The 14,944-nt window shown below is 38.7% G+C and overlaps 1 protein-coding gene across 6 annotated transcripts in view; it reads right to left on the reverse strand.

Annotated features, from left to right (window-relative positions):
* The window catches only part of UBR2 (ubiquitin protein ligase E3 component n-recognin 2), a 123,315-nt gene that overhangs the window by 71,367 nt on the left and 37,004 nt on the right, over nucleotides 1–14,944 (reverse strand). For 4 of the 6 annotated variants that reach the window (XM_026455484.1, XM_026455483.1, XM_026455486.1 and 1 more), the window contains exons 7-10: nucleotides 9,620–9,740; nucleotides 7,088–7,195; nucleotides 6,170–6,258; nucleotides 4,743–4,841 (exon numbers count right to left, since the gene is read on the reverse strand). In XM_026455484.1, the coding sequence (XP_026311269.1) occupies nucleotides 4,743–4,841; nucleotides 6,170–6,258; nucleotides 7,088–7,195; nucleotides 9,620–9,740 (417 nt within the window). Of the gene's footprint in view, nucleotides 1–4,742; nucleotides 4,842–4,911; nucleotides 5,011–5,236; nucleotides 5,290–6,169; nucleotides 6,259–7,087; nucleotides 7,196–9,619; nucleotides 9,741–14,944 lie in introns of those variants that run through there. The other 2 variants (XM_026455488.1, XM_026455487.1) reach the window with 2 other exon arrangements.

A 14,944-nucleotide genomic window follows, 5' to 3' on the forward strand; every position in this document is an offset into this window, starting at 1 on the left:
GAATGAAGGAATACATCAAGTTCACGGGGCAGAAGACTCAATATTGCAAAGATACTAATTCTTCCTAAACTGATGGAGAGGTTAATTTCAATCTCAATCAAAATATATGAAGGCTTCTTCGTGTGTATGGAAGCTGATATGCTGAATCTAAATTCATACAGAAATACAAAGGATTAAGAATGGCCAAGGCTGGCCGGGCGCAGTGGCTCACGCCTGTAATCTCAGCACTTTGGGAGGCTGAGGCGGGTGGATCACCTGAGGTCAGGAGTTTGAGACCGGCCTGACCAACATGGAAAAACTCCGTCTCTACTAAAAATACAAAATTAGCCAGGTGTGGTGGCGCATGCCCTGTAATCCCAGTTACTCAGGAGGCTGAGGCGAGAGAATCGCTTGAACCTGGGAGGCGGAGGTTGCAGTGAGCCGAGATCGCACCATTGCACTCTAGCCTGGGCAACAATGACGAAACTCCATTTCAAAACAACAACAAAAACAAAAAAGAATGGCCAAGGCACTCTGAGGAATAAAGCGGGAAGATTTAACTATGAGATACTGAGACTCACAAAACTACTATAATTAAGGCAGTGTAGCAGGGGCACAAAGATAGACAAGACAGACACACACATATAAAGGTCTTGATTTATGACAAAGGTGCTCCTGAAATGCAACAGGTGAAAAAATATCTTCAATAAACACTTCTAGGTTAACTGAATAACTATGTAGGGGGAAAAAAAATCAAGACCTTACTTCATACAATACACAAAAATGAATTATAGATGGATTGGGAATTTAAATGGGAAAGACAAGCCTTTAGAAAACATGGGAGAATATCTTTGTGACCCTGGGATACACAAAAATTGTTTAAACAATATACAAAAAGTATGGCCAGGTGTGGTGGATAACCTGAGGTCAGGAGTTTGAGACCAGTCTGGCCAACATAGTGAAACCACATCTCTACTAAAAATACACACAAAAAAATTAGCCGGGTATGGTCACACATGCCTGTAGTCCCAGCTACTCAGGAGGCCAAGGCAGGAGAATTGCTTGAACCCAGGAGGTGGAGGCTGCAGTGAGCGGAGATCGCACCACTGCACTACAGCCTGGGTGACAGAGCGAGACTCTGTCTCAAAAAAAAAAAAAAAAAAAAAAGACAAAATTAGTACATGTTATAATTATGAATTCTGGCTCATTAAGAGACACCTGGCTGGGTGCAGTGGCTCATGCCTGTAATCCCAGCACTTTGAGAGGCTGAGGCAGGTGGACCACTTGAGGCTAGGAGTTCGAGACTAGCCTGGCCAACATAGTGAAATCCCATCTTTACAATAATTACAAAAACTTAGCTGGGCACACACATAGTCCCAGCTATTCAGGAGGCTGAGGTTGCACTGAGCTGAAATCATGCCACTGCACTCCAGCCTGGGGGACAGAGTGAGATTCTGTCTTAAAAAAATAATAATAAATAAAATAAATAAATAAAAGGAGACACTTAATATTCAGGAAGTAAACAAGACAAGACACAGAGTGGAAACAATATATGTAGCATATATACCCAACAAAGAGTATGGATGCAGAATCTATGAAAAACTCTGACAAATCAGTAAGAAAAAGGCAGACAACTCAATAGATAATCAAAGGACAACTTTAACAGGGATTCACAAAGGAGTATATCCAAATGCCAATAAACATATAAAAAAGAATTCAGCTTCAACATCACCAGACGAATGCAAATTAAAATCATGAGAAACCACTATGTCCCACTAGAATAGATAAAATCTTAAAAGACTGGTAAAACCAAGTGTTGGTGAGGATGTGGAGCAACTATCACTTTCATACGTTATTAACAGAAGTATGAATTGGTTCAACCATTATGGAAAAGAGTTTGGTAGAACCTATTTAATCTGAATACATATATATCTAGATAGACCAGATAGATATAAGATGGACATATAAAAATCAGTAGTTTTCCTACATACTACCATAGCTTGTTTAAAAATATAAAAAGTTTGCTATAGCATCAAAAATACAAAACATATAACCTTAATTTAAAAATGTTAAGACTAGCTGGGTGTGGTGGCATGCATCTGTGGTCTCAGCTACTTGGAAGGCTGAAGCAGGAGAATTGCCTGAGCCCAGGTGGTCAAGGCTGCAGTGAGCCGTGATCGTGCCACTTCACTCCGGCCTGAGTGACAGATCAAGAACTTTTTTTTTTTTTGAGACGGAATCTTGCTCTGTCGCCCAGGCTGGAGTGCAATGGCTCGATCTCAGCTCACTGCAACCTCCACCTCTCGGGTTCAAGTGATTCTTCTGCCTCAGCCTCAGGCATGCGCCACCATGCCCGGATAATTTTTGTATTTTTAGTAGAGATGGAGTTTCAACATGTTGGACGGGCTGGTCTCAGATTCCTAACCTCAGGTGATCCACCTGCCTCGGCTAGGATTACAGAGGTGAGCCACTGAGTCCAGCCGAGATCAAGAACTTAAAAAAAAAAAAAAGAAAAAAAAAATATATACACACGTTTATAATGAGAGAACTATGAAGTTTTTACTAAGAACATAAAATAACATTTGAATAAACAAGGACAAATTATATTCCTAGTTGGGATATTCAATATTGCAAAGATGTTGGTGCTTCCTAAATTAATCTACAAATACAACATCTTTTCAGTCAAAATTCTAATGTGGTTTTTGGTAACTGACAATCTGATTTTATTTCATCTTTTTGAAAAAGGCCTAAGAATAAGCGAAAACATTTTGGAAAATAATAAAGGAGATTTAAGCTATCAAATGAAATGGGATTTAAGATGTCAAAATGGAATATTAAGCTATAAATAATTATTACAACTGTGGTACTGGCATGGAAATGGACAAAAAGATCAATGGAGGGAAGCACAGATACGAAACACACAGGATCATCTCAGAGGCTTCTGGAACTCAACCCTGACTAAACTAAAAGCATCACTTTCCCTCTTTACAAATGCTAATCATTCAGCAAGTGGTACAACATCTACTCAGCTGCAAGCCAGACGCTTTCAAATCATCCTTATATTCTTCCTTCAAACCCAACATCCAATTCGTCAGCAAGTCCAACAACCCTCAACCCACTTAGCCAGTTCTGTAGATTTCACCACCTAAAAATATCCCTCATGATTCATATTCATTTTCAGCATCCCAGTTCAAGTTACCATCAGTTTTTGCCCGGGTCATTGCGTTAGCATCTAATTAGGTTTCCCACACTCACTTTTATCCCTGTCCAAATTTATTCTCCAAATTACAGACATCATGATCTTTTAAAATCCCAAATGTAATTATGTAAATACCATTTAAAACTCTTTAATGCCTTCTCACGTTAAGACAAAATGCAAAATCCTTAATTTGGCCTATCATAATAGCTCATTAACCGGTAAACAGACTCCAGACAGCTTCCACTGTATTAGAATATATCCTTTAACATATAAGTAACATGGGAAAAAATTCAGTTATTTTTAATATGCCTTATTAATAAAGTAACTATAAAATGCTCTTAAACCTAAACAGTTTCACTCCAGGTTCAAGAATCTTCAAGTGTCCTCATTTTCCTCTATTTGCCATAGAGGTAATGCTCCCCTACTCCTCCTAGTTTTCTCAATTGCTCGTCCCTTTGCATGGACCTTCACTCATGCCCTTGCATAAAGGCACCTTTCTTAGAGAAGCCCTGAACTGTGGGAAAAGGTCAGGTCTCTTGTTATTATCTCTCAAACCAACCAAATTTTCATTGTGATTCTGATTAACTATTGATATAACTCTTCCCCACTATGTAAGTTTGATGAGGGAAGGGTCACATTTGTTACTGTTTACTGTTACATTCTCAAAGTCTAGAACTGTGCCCAATAAATAGGTGTTTCTTAAATTTGCTGAACAAATTAAACATGAATTTTAATTATATATAGAGAGCTAAAACATAATGATGCCTTCATGGGCAACTTGTGAAGCTCAGTAAAAGACCACCCAATCATCATGATTCAATTGCCTTAGCTACATCTCCCCTTTTGGGAGGGAGTTGAGAGGAGGACTTCTCAAATTGTGAGACGGTGTACAATATGCTGTCTAATTCTAATGTCAAGGATAATTTGTGATCAATTGGCTTAATGTAAATTAATCAGTTCAAAATCTCAGGGAAGTACTATGAGAAAGTACAGATTGTTTTCCTCTCCTTTACTCTGAAGAGAAAGTACAAATTAAGTCTAAATGACTTCCCCCGCCCCACCAGATTACTTTGATATTCAAGGTTATATTCTAGTATAAGAATAGTTAGGCCGGGCGCGGTGGCTCAAGCCTGTAATCCCAGCACTTTGGGAGGCCGAGACGGGCGGATCACGAGGTCAGGAGATCGAGACCATCCTGGCTAACACGGTGAAACCCCGTCTCTACTAAAAAATACAAAAAACTAGCCGGGTGAGGTGGCGGGCGCCTGTAGTCCCAGCTACTCGGGAGGCTGAGGCAGGAGAATGGCGTGAACCCAGGAGGCGGAGCTTGCAGTGAGCTGAGATCCGGCCACTGCACTCTAGCCTGGGTGACAGAGCGAGACTCCGTCTCAAAAAAAAAAAAAAAAAAAAAAAAAAAGAATAGTTGAAGGTGTTTGAAGTCTGATCACCCATTAATAAAATATTACTCTTTTCAGGAATATACAGACTTTAGTTCTCTATTATTTTAAGGCTTTACTTCTGTTAATGGAAAACAAGAAAGTTCTTCTAGTCTTTCAGTACTTACAAGTGAAGGAACCGTGAATATCTGAACCGAGAGGTCTGCGACTGAAAACTCTCTGTCGTGGTCATCTGTCACATAATCACTCTGCAAACGCTCATAGTTCTATTAAGAAGGCAAAAAAAGGCAAGGAGTGCCAGCTATCAGTTACAAAGAAAAGGCAAGCACTACTCACCAGAGTAGGTGCAGTGAAGAACTGGACAGACAGAGCAGTCACCGACACTGCTCGCTCGTGATCATCCTCCATAAAATCTCTCTGCAACTGCTGGTAATTCTAAACAACAAGGGGGAGATTCACCTCTAATCCACATTGACCAAATGTTTAAGGATTATAATGAAAAGTCAGTGCTGGAGGAAGTCAAGAAGATAATACTGCTATAAGAACAATAACTGGAATGATTTCTACCAATAGAATCCTTTATAGATATTGATTCACTATGGAATCTGTGGAATCCTGTACAAATACTGATTCTTTCTTCTGGAGCACAATGGCAGTTTACCAGGCCAAGTAGGCAGTAACAGCTAAGCTCCCAGGTGTCACTGCACGCCGGTAGAGTTAAACCACAGCAGCATTACACTGTTGCTGATGAAGTCAGACTTTCATTACTTCTGCATCATATCAGAATCATCTGATGACTCTTCCAAAGCATACACGTTTGGGCCCCCATTCTTGGTTGATCTGTTTCAGTAGATTTGAGAATGGAACACAACACATGTATTTTGAAAGAGCTCTCCAAGTGATTCTCATATACTTCCTAGTTCAGGTGAATGCAAAAAAAAATAAGTGGCTAGCTTACGCACATGCTGCTAAAAGGGAGAACTTAATTCAACTATATCAATAACCTAGAGTTTTGAAGAGACCTTGTTTCTTAAAAAAAAAAAAAAAGCAAAATACATGTTTTCTTTAGCACAAAATAGCTGCAATCTATTTATAAAATCAAAGTTTTCTAAATATAATTTTCTAACAAAATATATAGGCTATTTAATTTGGATCACGCCCACCCCTCCAAAAAAAAAAATCTGTATTTTTTTAAAGACTAAGACTGCAATGTTAATTTAAAATGCACAAATATATTTATTAAATCATATCCATATATATGTCATTTAAACTGCGATTAGTTTCCTTATATGAATTTTAATAGAAAATATATCACAATTCACAATGGCATAGGTTTAAAGTCTTCATTTATTATTTCATAAACATTGCATAATAGATGGATACTCATGTTATCACAGGAGGTGATGAACAAGAAGTCTCACTGCTATAATTTTATTCTACTGATAGAGAATGAAAAGATTTATTAAGTTTCTTAGAATTTAATATCAACATATTGACATATTACTATTAGATGCTAATTTTTTGAAGCCTAGATATAATTATGGGCATAGTTATTCTATACATAACCTATTTTGAAAATTGAAAAGCCACTTACTTTTGCAAATCGAACAGCAAACAGTTTCTTGTATTTCAAATCCATAAGCAGACTGCTCATGAACAACTGATGATATACGCTCCTAGCACCTTGTAGAAAAAGATCATGGTACAAGATAAGGACACGCCAAACAATTAGATTTCTCAAGTTTTATGTGATCTACAGTGGGGTTTTTTTTTTTTTTTAAACTTCTGAGACAGTGTCTTGCTGCGTTGCCCAGGCTGGTCTTAAACTCCTGGGCTCACGCGATCCTACTGCCTCAGCCTCCTGAAGTGCTGGCATTACAAGTGTAAACCACCATGCCCAGCCAACACAACTTTTTTTTTTTTTTTCTTTTTTTTAAGAGATAGGGTCTTGCTTTGTTGCTCAGGCTGAACTCAAACTCCTAGCTCAAGTGATCCTCTTGCCTCAGCCTCTTGTGTAGTTCGGACTACAGGCACACACCACTGAGATTGGCTTGTATTTTAAGCCTCAAAAACAAAAGTAAGCCATATATGGTGGTATACATGTGTAGTCCCAGCTACTAGGGAGCCTGAGAAGGGAGAATTGCTTGAGCCCAAGAGTTCGAGGCTGCAGTGATCAATGATCATGCCACTGCACTCCAGCCTGGGCAACAGAGTGAGATCCTGTTCCTTCAAAAAAGGAGCAAAATACCTGTTTTCCTTAGCACAAAATATTTGCAATCTGTTTATAAAACCAAATTTTCTAAACATAATTCTGTAACAAAATATAAAATCCATTTAAGTTGGATTATGGACCCCTCCCCCACCAAATCTATATTTTTCAAAGACTAAGACTGCAATGTTAATTTTAAAAAGTACAAATACATTTATTAAACATCTTCCCAAATGATAAAGTTTCACATCCCAATTAGTTATATAGGTTCCTCCACACCTTAAAAGTAGTTAAAAGATTCACCTTTCCATAATTTGGAATCACTAAGCATCAGTCTGTCCACTAGAGAAGAGTTTTCACCATCTGGCCCTTCTTGCAAACCAACTTGACATAAAATCCGGCGAAGGCCATCTTTAAACAGAAGGAAAAATAGTAATGAGATAGCAACTTCAAATATTAAAGTGACATTTTAGCAGATGTTCAAATGGATCTGTAGAGTTTTAAGTGTTTTATTAAAGGTCAAATTTATTCAGAAAAAGCAAACATCTTAACTGTTTTATTAATATTTTAACAAAAAGGAAATGAATTTCAAATCTCACATCATACACTATTACTCCTGAATGTCAAAACATATGCCTGTCATAAAGGCAATAATCTCTTGCGCTTTAATGAATTTAATGAAAGAGAAAAACATCCAAAAACCACTTAATATTGTTCTTTAAGCACTCATCAAAGCAGATTACAGTAAAAGTGTTATACATTCCATAACTGAAATACAAAACATGCTACCATTTAAAATGAGGAATGCATGACTTCTGCACTATAATATATACCAGTACATTTTATTAATGCTTCATAAAAAATGCTTCATTCATTAAACAAAAACTTATTGTGGACTTGCCATGTGAGAGACCCTGGAAAACACATTACTACAACCTTTTAAATTAAACTTTAGAAATGTTCTTCAAATATTAATATAAGCATTAAAATAACTAAAACTTTAACTTGTTCCATACATACATATATATACACACACACATATATATATACATATATACACACATATGCCTGGGATTATAGGCATGCGCCACCACACCTGACTAAATTTTGTATTTTTAGTACAGACGGGGTTTCACACCATGTTGGACAGGCTAGTCTGAACTCTTGGGCTCAAGTGATCCACTTGCCTTGGACTCTCAAAGTGCTGGGATTACAGGCGTGAGCCACTGCACCTGGTCCCATACTTTATAATTTAAATCACTGTTTTCCTTTTTTTCAAGCATGCAAAATAATAAAAAATTTAAAAATGGAGTAACTTTTAATTATAAAAGCTGTCAAACAGAAATCCTTTAAAAGACTAAAGAGAAGACCTATGTAAGTATTAAATAGGAATATATAAATTATTGATAAATATCTCAAAGCAAATTTTCAGCAGGACATTACTTCCATTATATTCTTCATTAATACTGTAGCATAACACTTGGCATGCAGGTATCCAATGGAAAACATCAAAATAAAGAATATAGGGCTAAGAAAAATAATTGGAAAGATGTTTATTTTCTTTTAAAAAAATTTTTAGATAGAGACGGGGTCTCCCTATATTACCCAGGCTAGTCTATGAACTCCTGGTCTCGAGGGATCCTCCCACCTCAGCCTTCCAGAGAGTTGTGACTAGAGGAGCGGGCCACCGTGCTGGCCTGGAAAGATAACTTATAAATTATCTTTTAAAGTAAACACATTCTCTTAATCTTCCACACCTCCGTATTTTCAGCTCTCAGTTCTGTGTAGTAATGTTCTTTTTTAAAAGCCCTTCAACACAAATGTATTCAAATTTTTCTTTACAGTAAACATCTGAATGTCACTTATCCACAGTCTTGCCTGAAGAATAGCATAACAGCTTATATCGATCTCTGTTTTATGCTTTATGTTACACACCAGGCTTGTATTTTTGGCTGCGGATATGAGGACTCTTAATTCTTACCATTACATAAAGAAAAATGATTGAATTTCCAGACTCTGGAATTTTTTTTTTTGAGACCGAGTTTCACTCTTTTGCCCAGGATGGAGTGAAGCAGCGTGATGTTGGCTCACTGCAACCTCTGCTTCCCGGGTTCAAGTGATTCTCCTGCCTCAGCCTCCTGAGTAGCTGGGATTACAGGCGCATGCCACCACACCCAGCTAATTTTTGTATTTTTAGTAGAGTTTTGCCATGTTGGCCAGGCTGGTCTTGAACTCCTGACCTCAGGTTATCCACCCGCCCTGGCCTCCCAAAGTGCTAGGATTACAGGCATGAGCCATGGCACCCAGTCGAAAATTTTTTTAAAAATACAAATTGGTAACTTCCAATTTGCAAACTTTCAGAGTTCAAGTTATTGGTAACCAAAAGTTGTAGGAGTCAAAACAAAGAAATCAACATTAGTGTTTTATCATTTAAACAGCTAATCACTTAGGTTATTTACAGCAGCATTTTTCCAGCTTACTCAGTAGAAGAGTTCCGCAAAATGCTCCACTAAAAAAAGTTAAAAAAAAAAAATCGTTTGTGAAATGTACATTGCATTACATTAGCATATTAATGTCCTTTACAATTGTTTAAACCAATGTTTCCTGCATTTATTTGAATAGAGAATCCTTTGTGTGCATATAAAAAATATCCAGTAGGACAAAATTTGTTAAACAAAAGATTTTTTCTTGCATAAAGATATTCTGAAATGGTATTTTAAAATGTAAAATTAAAGCAGGAAATTATTCCAGTTGACATTTTTTCCAAAACAGTTTTGCAAGGGTATACTAAGCTCATTTTTAATAGACAATTGGCATGAACTTTTATGAACCTACCTGAATATCCAATAATACTTCCCAGCCAAGACAAAAGTTTCAAACCAAAATTCTGATGTGCGACGATAGACGAATGCATAACTTGAACTTTGAGTGGCTTTGTCTGTCTACTGGTATTTCTCTTAAAAAGAAATGGCAACATTTAAAAATTAACTTAAAAAGCTATTCTACTGGCAGAATAAAATTATTATTTTTACTTAACATAACCACACCATCATCATCACAGAATTTTTCATGGATGTAAGAAAATCACCATTCTCCTTGCCTTATTTGATTCGGATCCTAATTTTCTAGAGGAAATCTTAGGATTCATACAAAAAAACATGAAGGTTCAGCTAGTTTATGAGTAATCTGAATCTTTTTTTCCTTTTTTTGAGGTGGAGTCTCGCTCTGTCACCCAGGCTGGAGTGCAGTGGTGCAATCTTGGCTCACCACAACCTCTGCTTCTTGGGTCCAAGTGATTCTCCTGTCCTCAGCTTCCCAAGTAGCTGGGACTACAGATGCACGCCACGACACCTGGGTAACTTGTATTTTTAGTAGAGACAGTTTTCACTATGTTGGCCAGGCTGGTCTTGACCCCTGACCTCAAGTAGTCCACTTGCCTCAGTCTCCTAAAGTGCTGGGATTACAGGTATGAGCCACTGCACCTGGCCAGTAATCTGAATCTTTAGTCCTGTATTTGAAAATCTGCTGTACCAATAATAAATGATAATAAATTATTTAAATGTTTTAGCTTGCTTTATGGTTTTAATTTCTTAATTATGTACTTATTTAAATAATTTATTGCATAGATGTGATGTTACCAACTTTTTTTTTTTGAGAGAGAGTCTCACTCTGTCACCAGGCTGGAGTGCAGTGGTGCGATCTCTGCTCACTGCAACCTCTGCCTCCCAGTTTCAAGCGATTCTTCTGCCTCAGCTTCCTGAGGAGCTGGGACTACAGGCGCACACCATCATGCCTGGCTAGTTTTTGTACTTTTAGTAGAAACAGGGTTTCATCATGTTGGCCAGGATGGTCTCAATCTCTTGACCTCATGATTCGCCTGCCTCAGCCTCCCAAAGTGCTGGGATTATAGGCATGAATCACTGTGCCCAGCCCATGTTATCAACTTCTTCTTTTTTTTTTTTTTTTTAATCATAGCTGGACACGGTAGCTCAACCTGTAATCCCAGCACTTTGGGAGGCTGAGGCAGGCAGATCACCTGAGGTCAGGAGTTTGAGACCAGCCTGACCAACATGGTGAAACCCCGTCTCTACTAAAAATACAAAAATTAGCCGGGTGTGGTGGAAGATGCCTGTAATCCCAGCTACTCAGGAGGCTGAGGCAGGAGAATCATTTGAACCTGGGAGGCAAAGCTTGTGGTGAGCCAAGATCGCACCATTGCACTCCAGCCTGAGCAACAAGAGTGAAACTCTTGTCTCAAAAAAAAAAAAAGCTAAAATACATATAAAACTTTCATCTTAGCCATTTTTATGTGTACAGTTCGGTATTAAGTACATTCATACTGTTGTGAAACTAGTCCCCAGAACTCTTTATCTTGCAAAAGTGAAAATCTACATAATACCTAATAAAGGGCAAGTCCCTGCTACTTTCTTCCCCTAGCACCTAGCAACCACCATTCTGTCTCTTTCTGTCTCTGTGGATATGACAATGCTAGTTAGGTCACATAAGTAGAATCATATGGTATTTATCTTTTTGTTACCAGCTTATTTCACTTAGCATAATGTTCTCAAGATCCAATCATGTTGTAGTATGTATCAGAACTTCCTTATTTTTTTTTTTGAGACCGAGTCTCGCTCTGTCGCCCAGGCTGGAGGGAGTGCAGTGGCGTGATCTCAGCTCACTGCAAGCTCCGAGGTTTACGCCATTCTCCTGCCTCAGCCTCCCGAGTAGCTGGGACTACAGGCGCCCGCCACCTCGCCCAGCTAGTTTTTTGTATTTTTTGGTAGAGACGGGGTTTCACCGTGTTAACCAGGATGGTCTCAATCTCCTGACCTCGTGATCCGCCCGTCTCGGCCTCCCAAAGTGCTGGGATTACAGGCTTGAGCCATAGCGCCCGGCAACTTCCTTCCTTTTTAAGACTAATATACCATTGCATGTATATACCACATTTTGTTTCTCCATTCCTTCATTAGCAGACACCTGGGTTGCTGCTACCTTTTGGCTATTGTGAATTATGGTGCTTGAACAGGGGTGTAAAATATCTCTTTGAAACCTGTTTTCAGTTATTTTACAAATATACCCAGAAGCAAAATTGCTGGATCACATGGTAATTCTATTTTTAATGTTTTGAGGAATTGCTGGACTGTTTTCCACAGTGGTTATACCGTTTTACCTTCCTACAAGTAGTGCACAAAGGTTTTAATTTCTCCATATCCTTGCCAATACTTTTTTTCCCTTAGAGACGGAGTTTTGCCACGTTGCCCAGGATGGAGTGCAGAGGCTATTCACAGGTATCATCATCACATACTACAGCCTTGAACTCCTGGGCTCAAGCAATCCTCCTGCCTCAGCCTCCAGAGTAGCTGAGACTATAGGTGCATGCCTATCCTTGTTTATATATTTATTGGACAGAAGCCATCCTAATAGGTATGAGGTGGTATCTTAGCTGCCTGTATATCTGCTCTGGAGAAATGTCTATTCAAGTCTATCAGCATCTTTTTTTTTTTTTTTTTAACAGGGTTTCACTCTGTTGCCCAGGCTGGAATGCAAGTGGTGTCATAACAGCTCACTGCAGCCTTGACCTCCCGGGCTCAAGCAATCCTCTTACCTTAGCTTCCCAAATAGTTGGGACTACAGGCATGCGCCACCACGCCTGGTTAACTTTTGTTATTTTTATTTACTTTTTTTGTAGAAATGGGATTTTGCCATGTTGCTCAGGCTGGTCTCAAACTCTTGGGCTTAAGCTATCTGCCCACCTTGGCCTCCCAAAATGCTGGGATTACAGGAGTGAGCCGATGTGCTTGGCCAACACTTTTTAAAGAACGTGTTTACCCCTTTTTATTTTTGGATCGTTCTTTTACTCTCTGTCCATCCGTTCTCTATAACATACATTAACACAGTAAAGTTTTGTATATGTTCTCCATTTACACATATTTAAATACACATTTCTAAAGATTTGTTAGTTTGACTTAACGAAAATCAAATACTACACATGCTTTTGTGCATCTTAGCTTTCATTGATTTTTTCTGTTAATGACTGCATAATTTTCTGTGGTGTGGACTTATTAAAACATCCTTCAGAGAAGGGTATTCACCTTCTCTGTTTCCAGTCCTCTGTGACAACAAAAAAAGCAGTACTGTACTGAACACACTGTATGTACACTTACTGGTACTTGTATCTCTATGAGATAAATTCCTAGGTGAGGTAAAGCTTTAACATGTCACTAGATCATTTTCCTTAAATGCAGCAATTTATTGTTAAGCATGTATTCCTAGTCTCTACATCTCTGCAAGATATTTTATCACTCTAACTTAATGTATATTGACCAGCTAGATTTTCTGTTATGATCTGTCTTTTCATATCCTTTGTCCATTTTCTATTTTATTGTTTGCTCCCTACTTGATAATCTGTTAAGTACAGTTTCTGATATATTATTAAATTGAATATGTTGAAACATTAAGGAAGAATTTCTTTTTTTTTTTTTGAGATGGAGTCTCGCTCTGTCGCCCAGGCTGGAGTGCAGTGGCCGGATCTCAGCTCACTGCAAGCTCTGCCTCCCGGGTTCACGCCATTCTCCCACCTCAGCCTCCTAAGTAGCTGGGACTACAGGCACCCGCCACCTCGCCTGGCTAGATTTTTGTATTTTTTTTTTTTAGTAGAGATGGGATTTCACCGTGTTAGCCAGGATGATCTCGATCTCCTGACCTCGTGATCCGCCCATCTCGGCCTCCCAAAGAGCTGGGATTACAGGCTTGAGCCACCGTGCCCGGCCAAGAATTTCTTAAATAAGACACAAAACATACAAATTATAAAGAAAAATGTATCTTTTGCTACATTAAAATTTAAAGTTTTTGCTCAATGAAAGGCACCGCAACAAACTTAAATGAGTAAGAAAAGGACAATCCAACAGAAAAAATTAGAATATGAATAGGAAATTTGCCAAAAAGAAAACTTAAATGACCAATAGAATAAATAGATATTTAAAAATCAAGGAAAATGCAAATTTGACTGATGAAATTTCACACACATCAGACTGGCAGGTTTTTTTTTTTTTTTTTTTTTTTTTTTAACACAAAATCTTGTTCTGTCACCCAGGCTAGAGTGCACTTGTGTAATCAAAATTCACTATACCCTTGGACTCCTGGGCTCAAGCAATCCTTCTACCTCAGCCTCCTGAGTAGTTAGGACTACATGTGCGCACCATCATGCCTGGTTAATTTTTTAATTTTTTTTTTTGTAAAGTCAGGGTCTTCCTCTGTTGCCCAGGCTGGTCCCAAACTCTTGGCCTTAAGTGATCCTCTTGCCTCTGCTTTCCAAAGTGCTAGGATTACAGGATTACAGGTGTGAGCCACAGTGTCTGGCCCAGATTGGCAAAATTTAAAAATTTGACAGTATATAGTTTTAACAAAGATGTGGAGAAACGGGCGCTCTCATACACTGCTGGTAGGAAAGTATATTGGTACCACAGTTTTGGAGATGAACTAGGCAAAATCTAGTAAAGCTGAGAATGTCCATACCCTAAAAACTCAGAAATTCCATTTCTTGGTATATACTGTAGGGAAATTTTTGCATCTATGCAAAAAGGAGACAAAACAATTCCCACGGCCGGGCGCGGTGGCTAAAGCCTGTAATCCCAGCACTTTGGGAGGCCGAGACGGGCAGATCACGAGGTCAGGAGATCGAGACCCTCCTGGCTAACACGGTGAAACCCCGTCTCTACTAAAAATACAAAAAAAAAATTAGCCGGGCGAGGTGGTGGGCGCCTGTGGTCCCAGCCACTCGGGAGGCTGAGGCAGGAGAATGGCGTGAACCCAGGAGGCAGAGGTTGCGGTGAGCTGAGATCCGGCCACTGCACTCTAGCCTGGGCGACAGAGCAAGACTCCGTCTCAAAAAAAAAAAAACAATTCCCACAGCAGGAGTATTTGTCACAGCAAAAAACTGAAAACATCCTAATTGTCTATCAACAGGAGAATAAATTGCGGTTTAATCATCATGAAATACTATACAATGTTTAAAAAAATGAATGAACTGCAGCAACGTGTACCAACACAGATAAACCTAAAAACAACACTGAAAAGGCAAGCTGCAGTGTAATATATTCAGTATGTATCTTGTTATATAATGTTTAAAGACCCCCAAATCAATCTATATAATGTTGACGG

The sequence above is a fragment of the Piliocolobus tephrosceles genome, chromosome 5 (assembly GCF_002776525.5).
Source record: "Piliocolobus tephrosceles isolate RC106 chromosome 5, ASM277652v3, whole genome shotgun sequence".
Classification (NCBI taxonomy): domain Eukaryota; kingdom Metazoa; phylum Chordata; class Mammalia; order Primates; family Cercopithecidae; genus Piliocolobus; species Piliocolobus tephrosceles.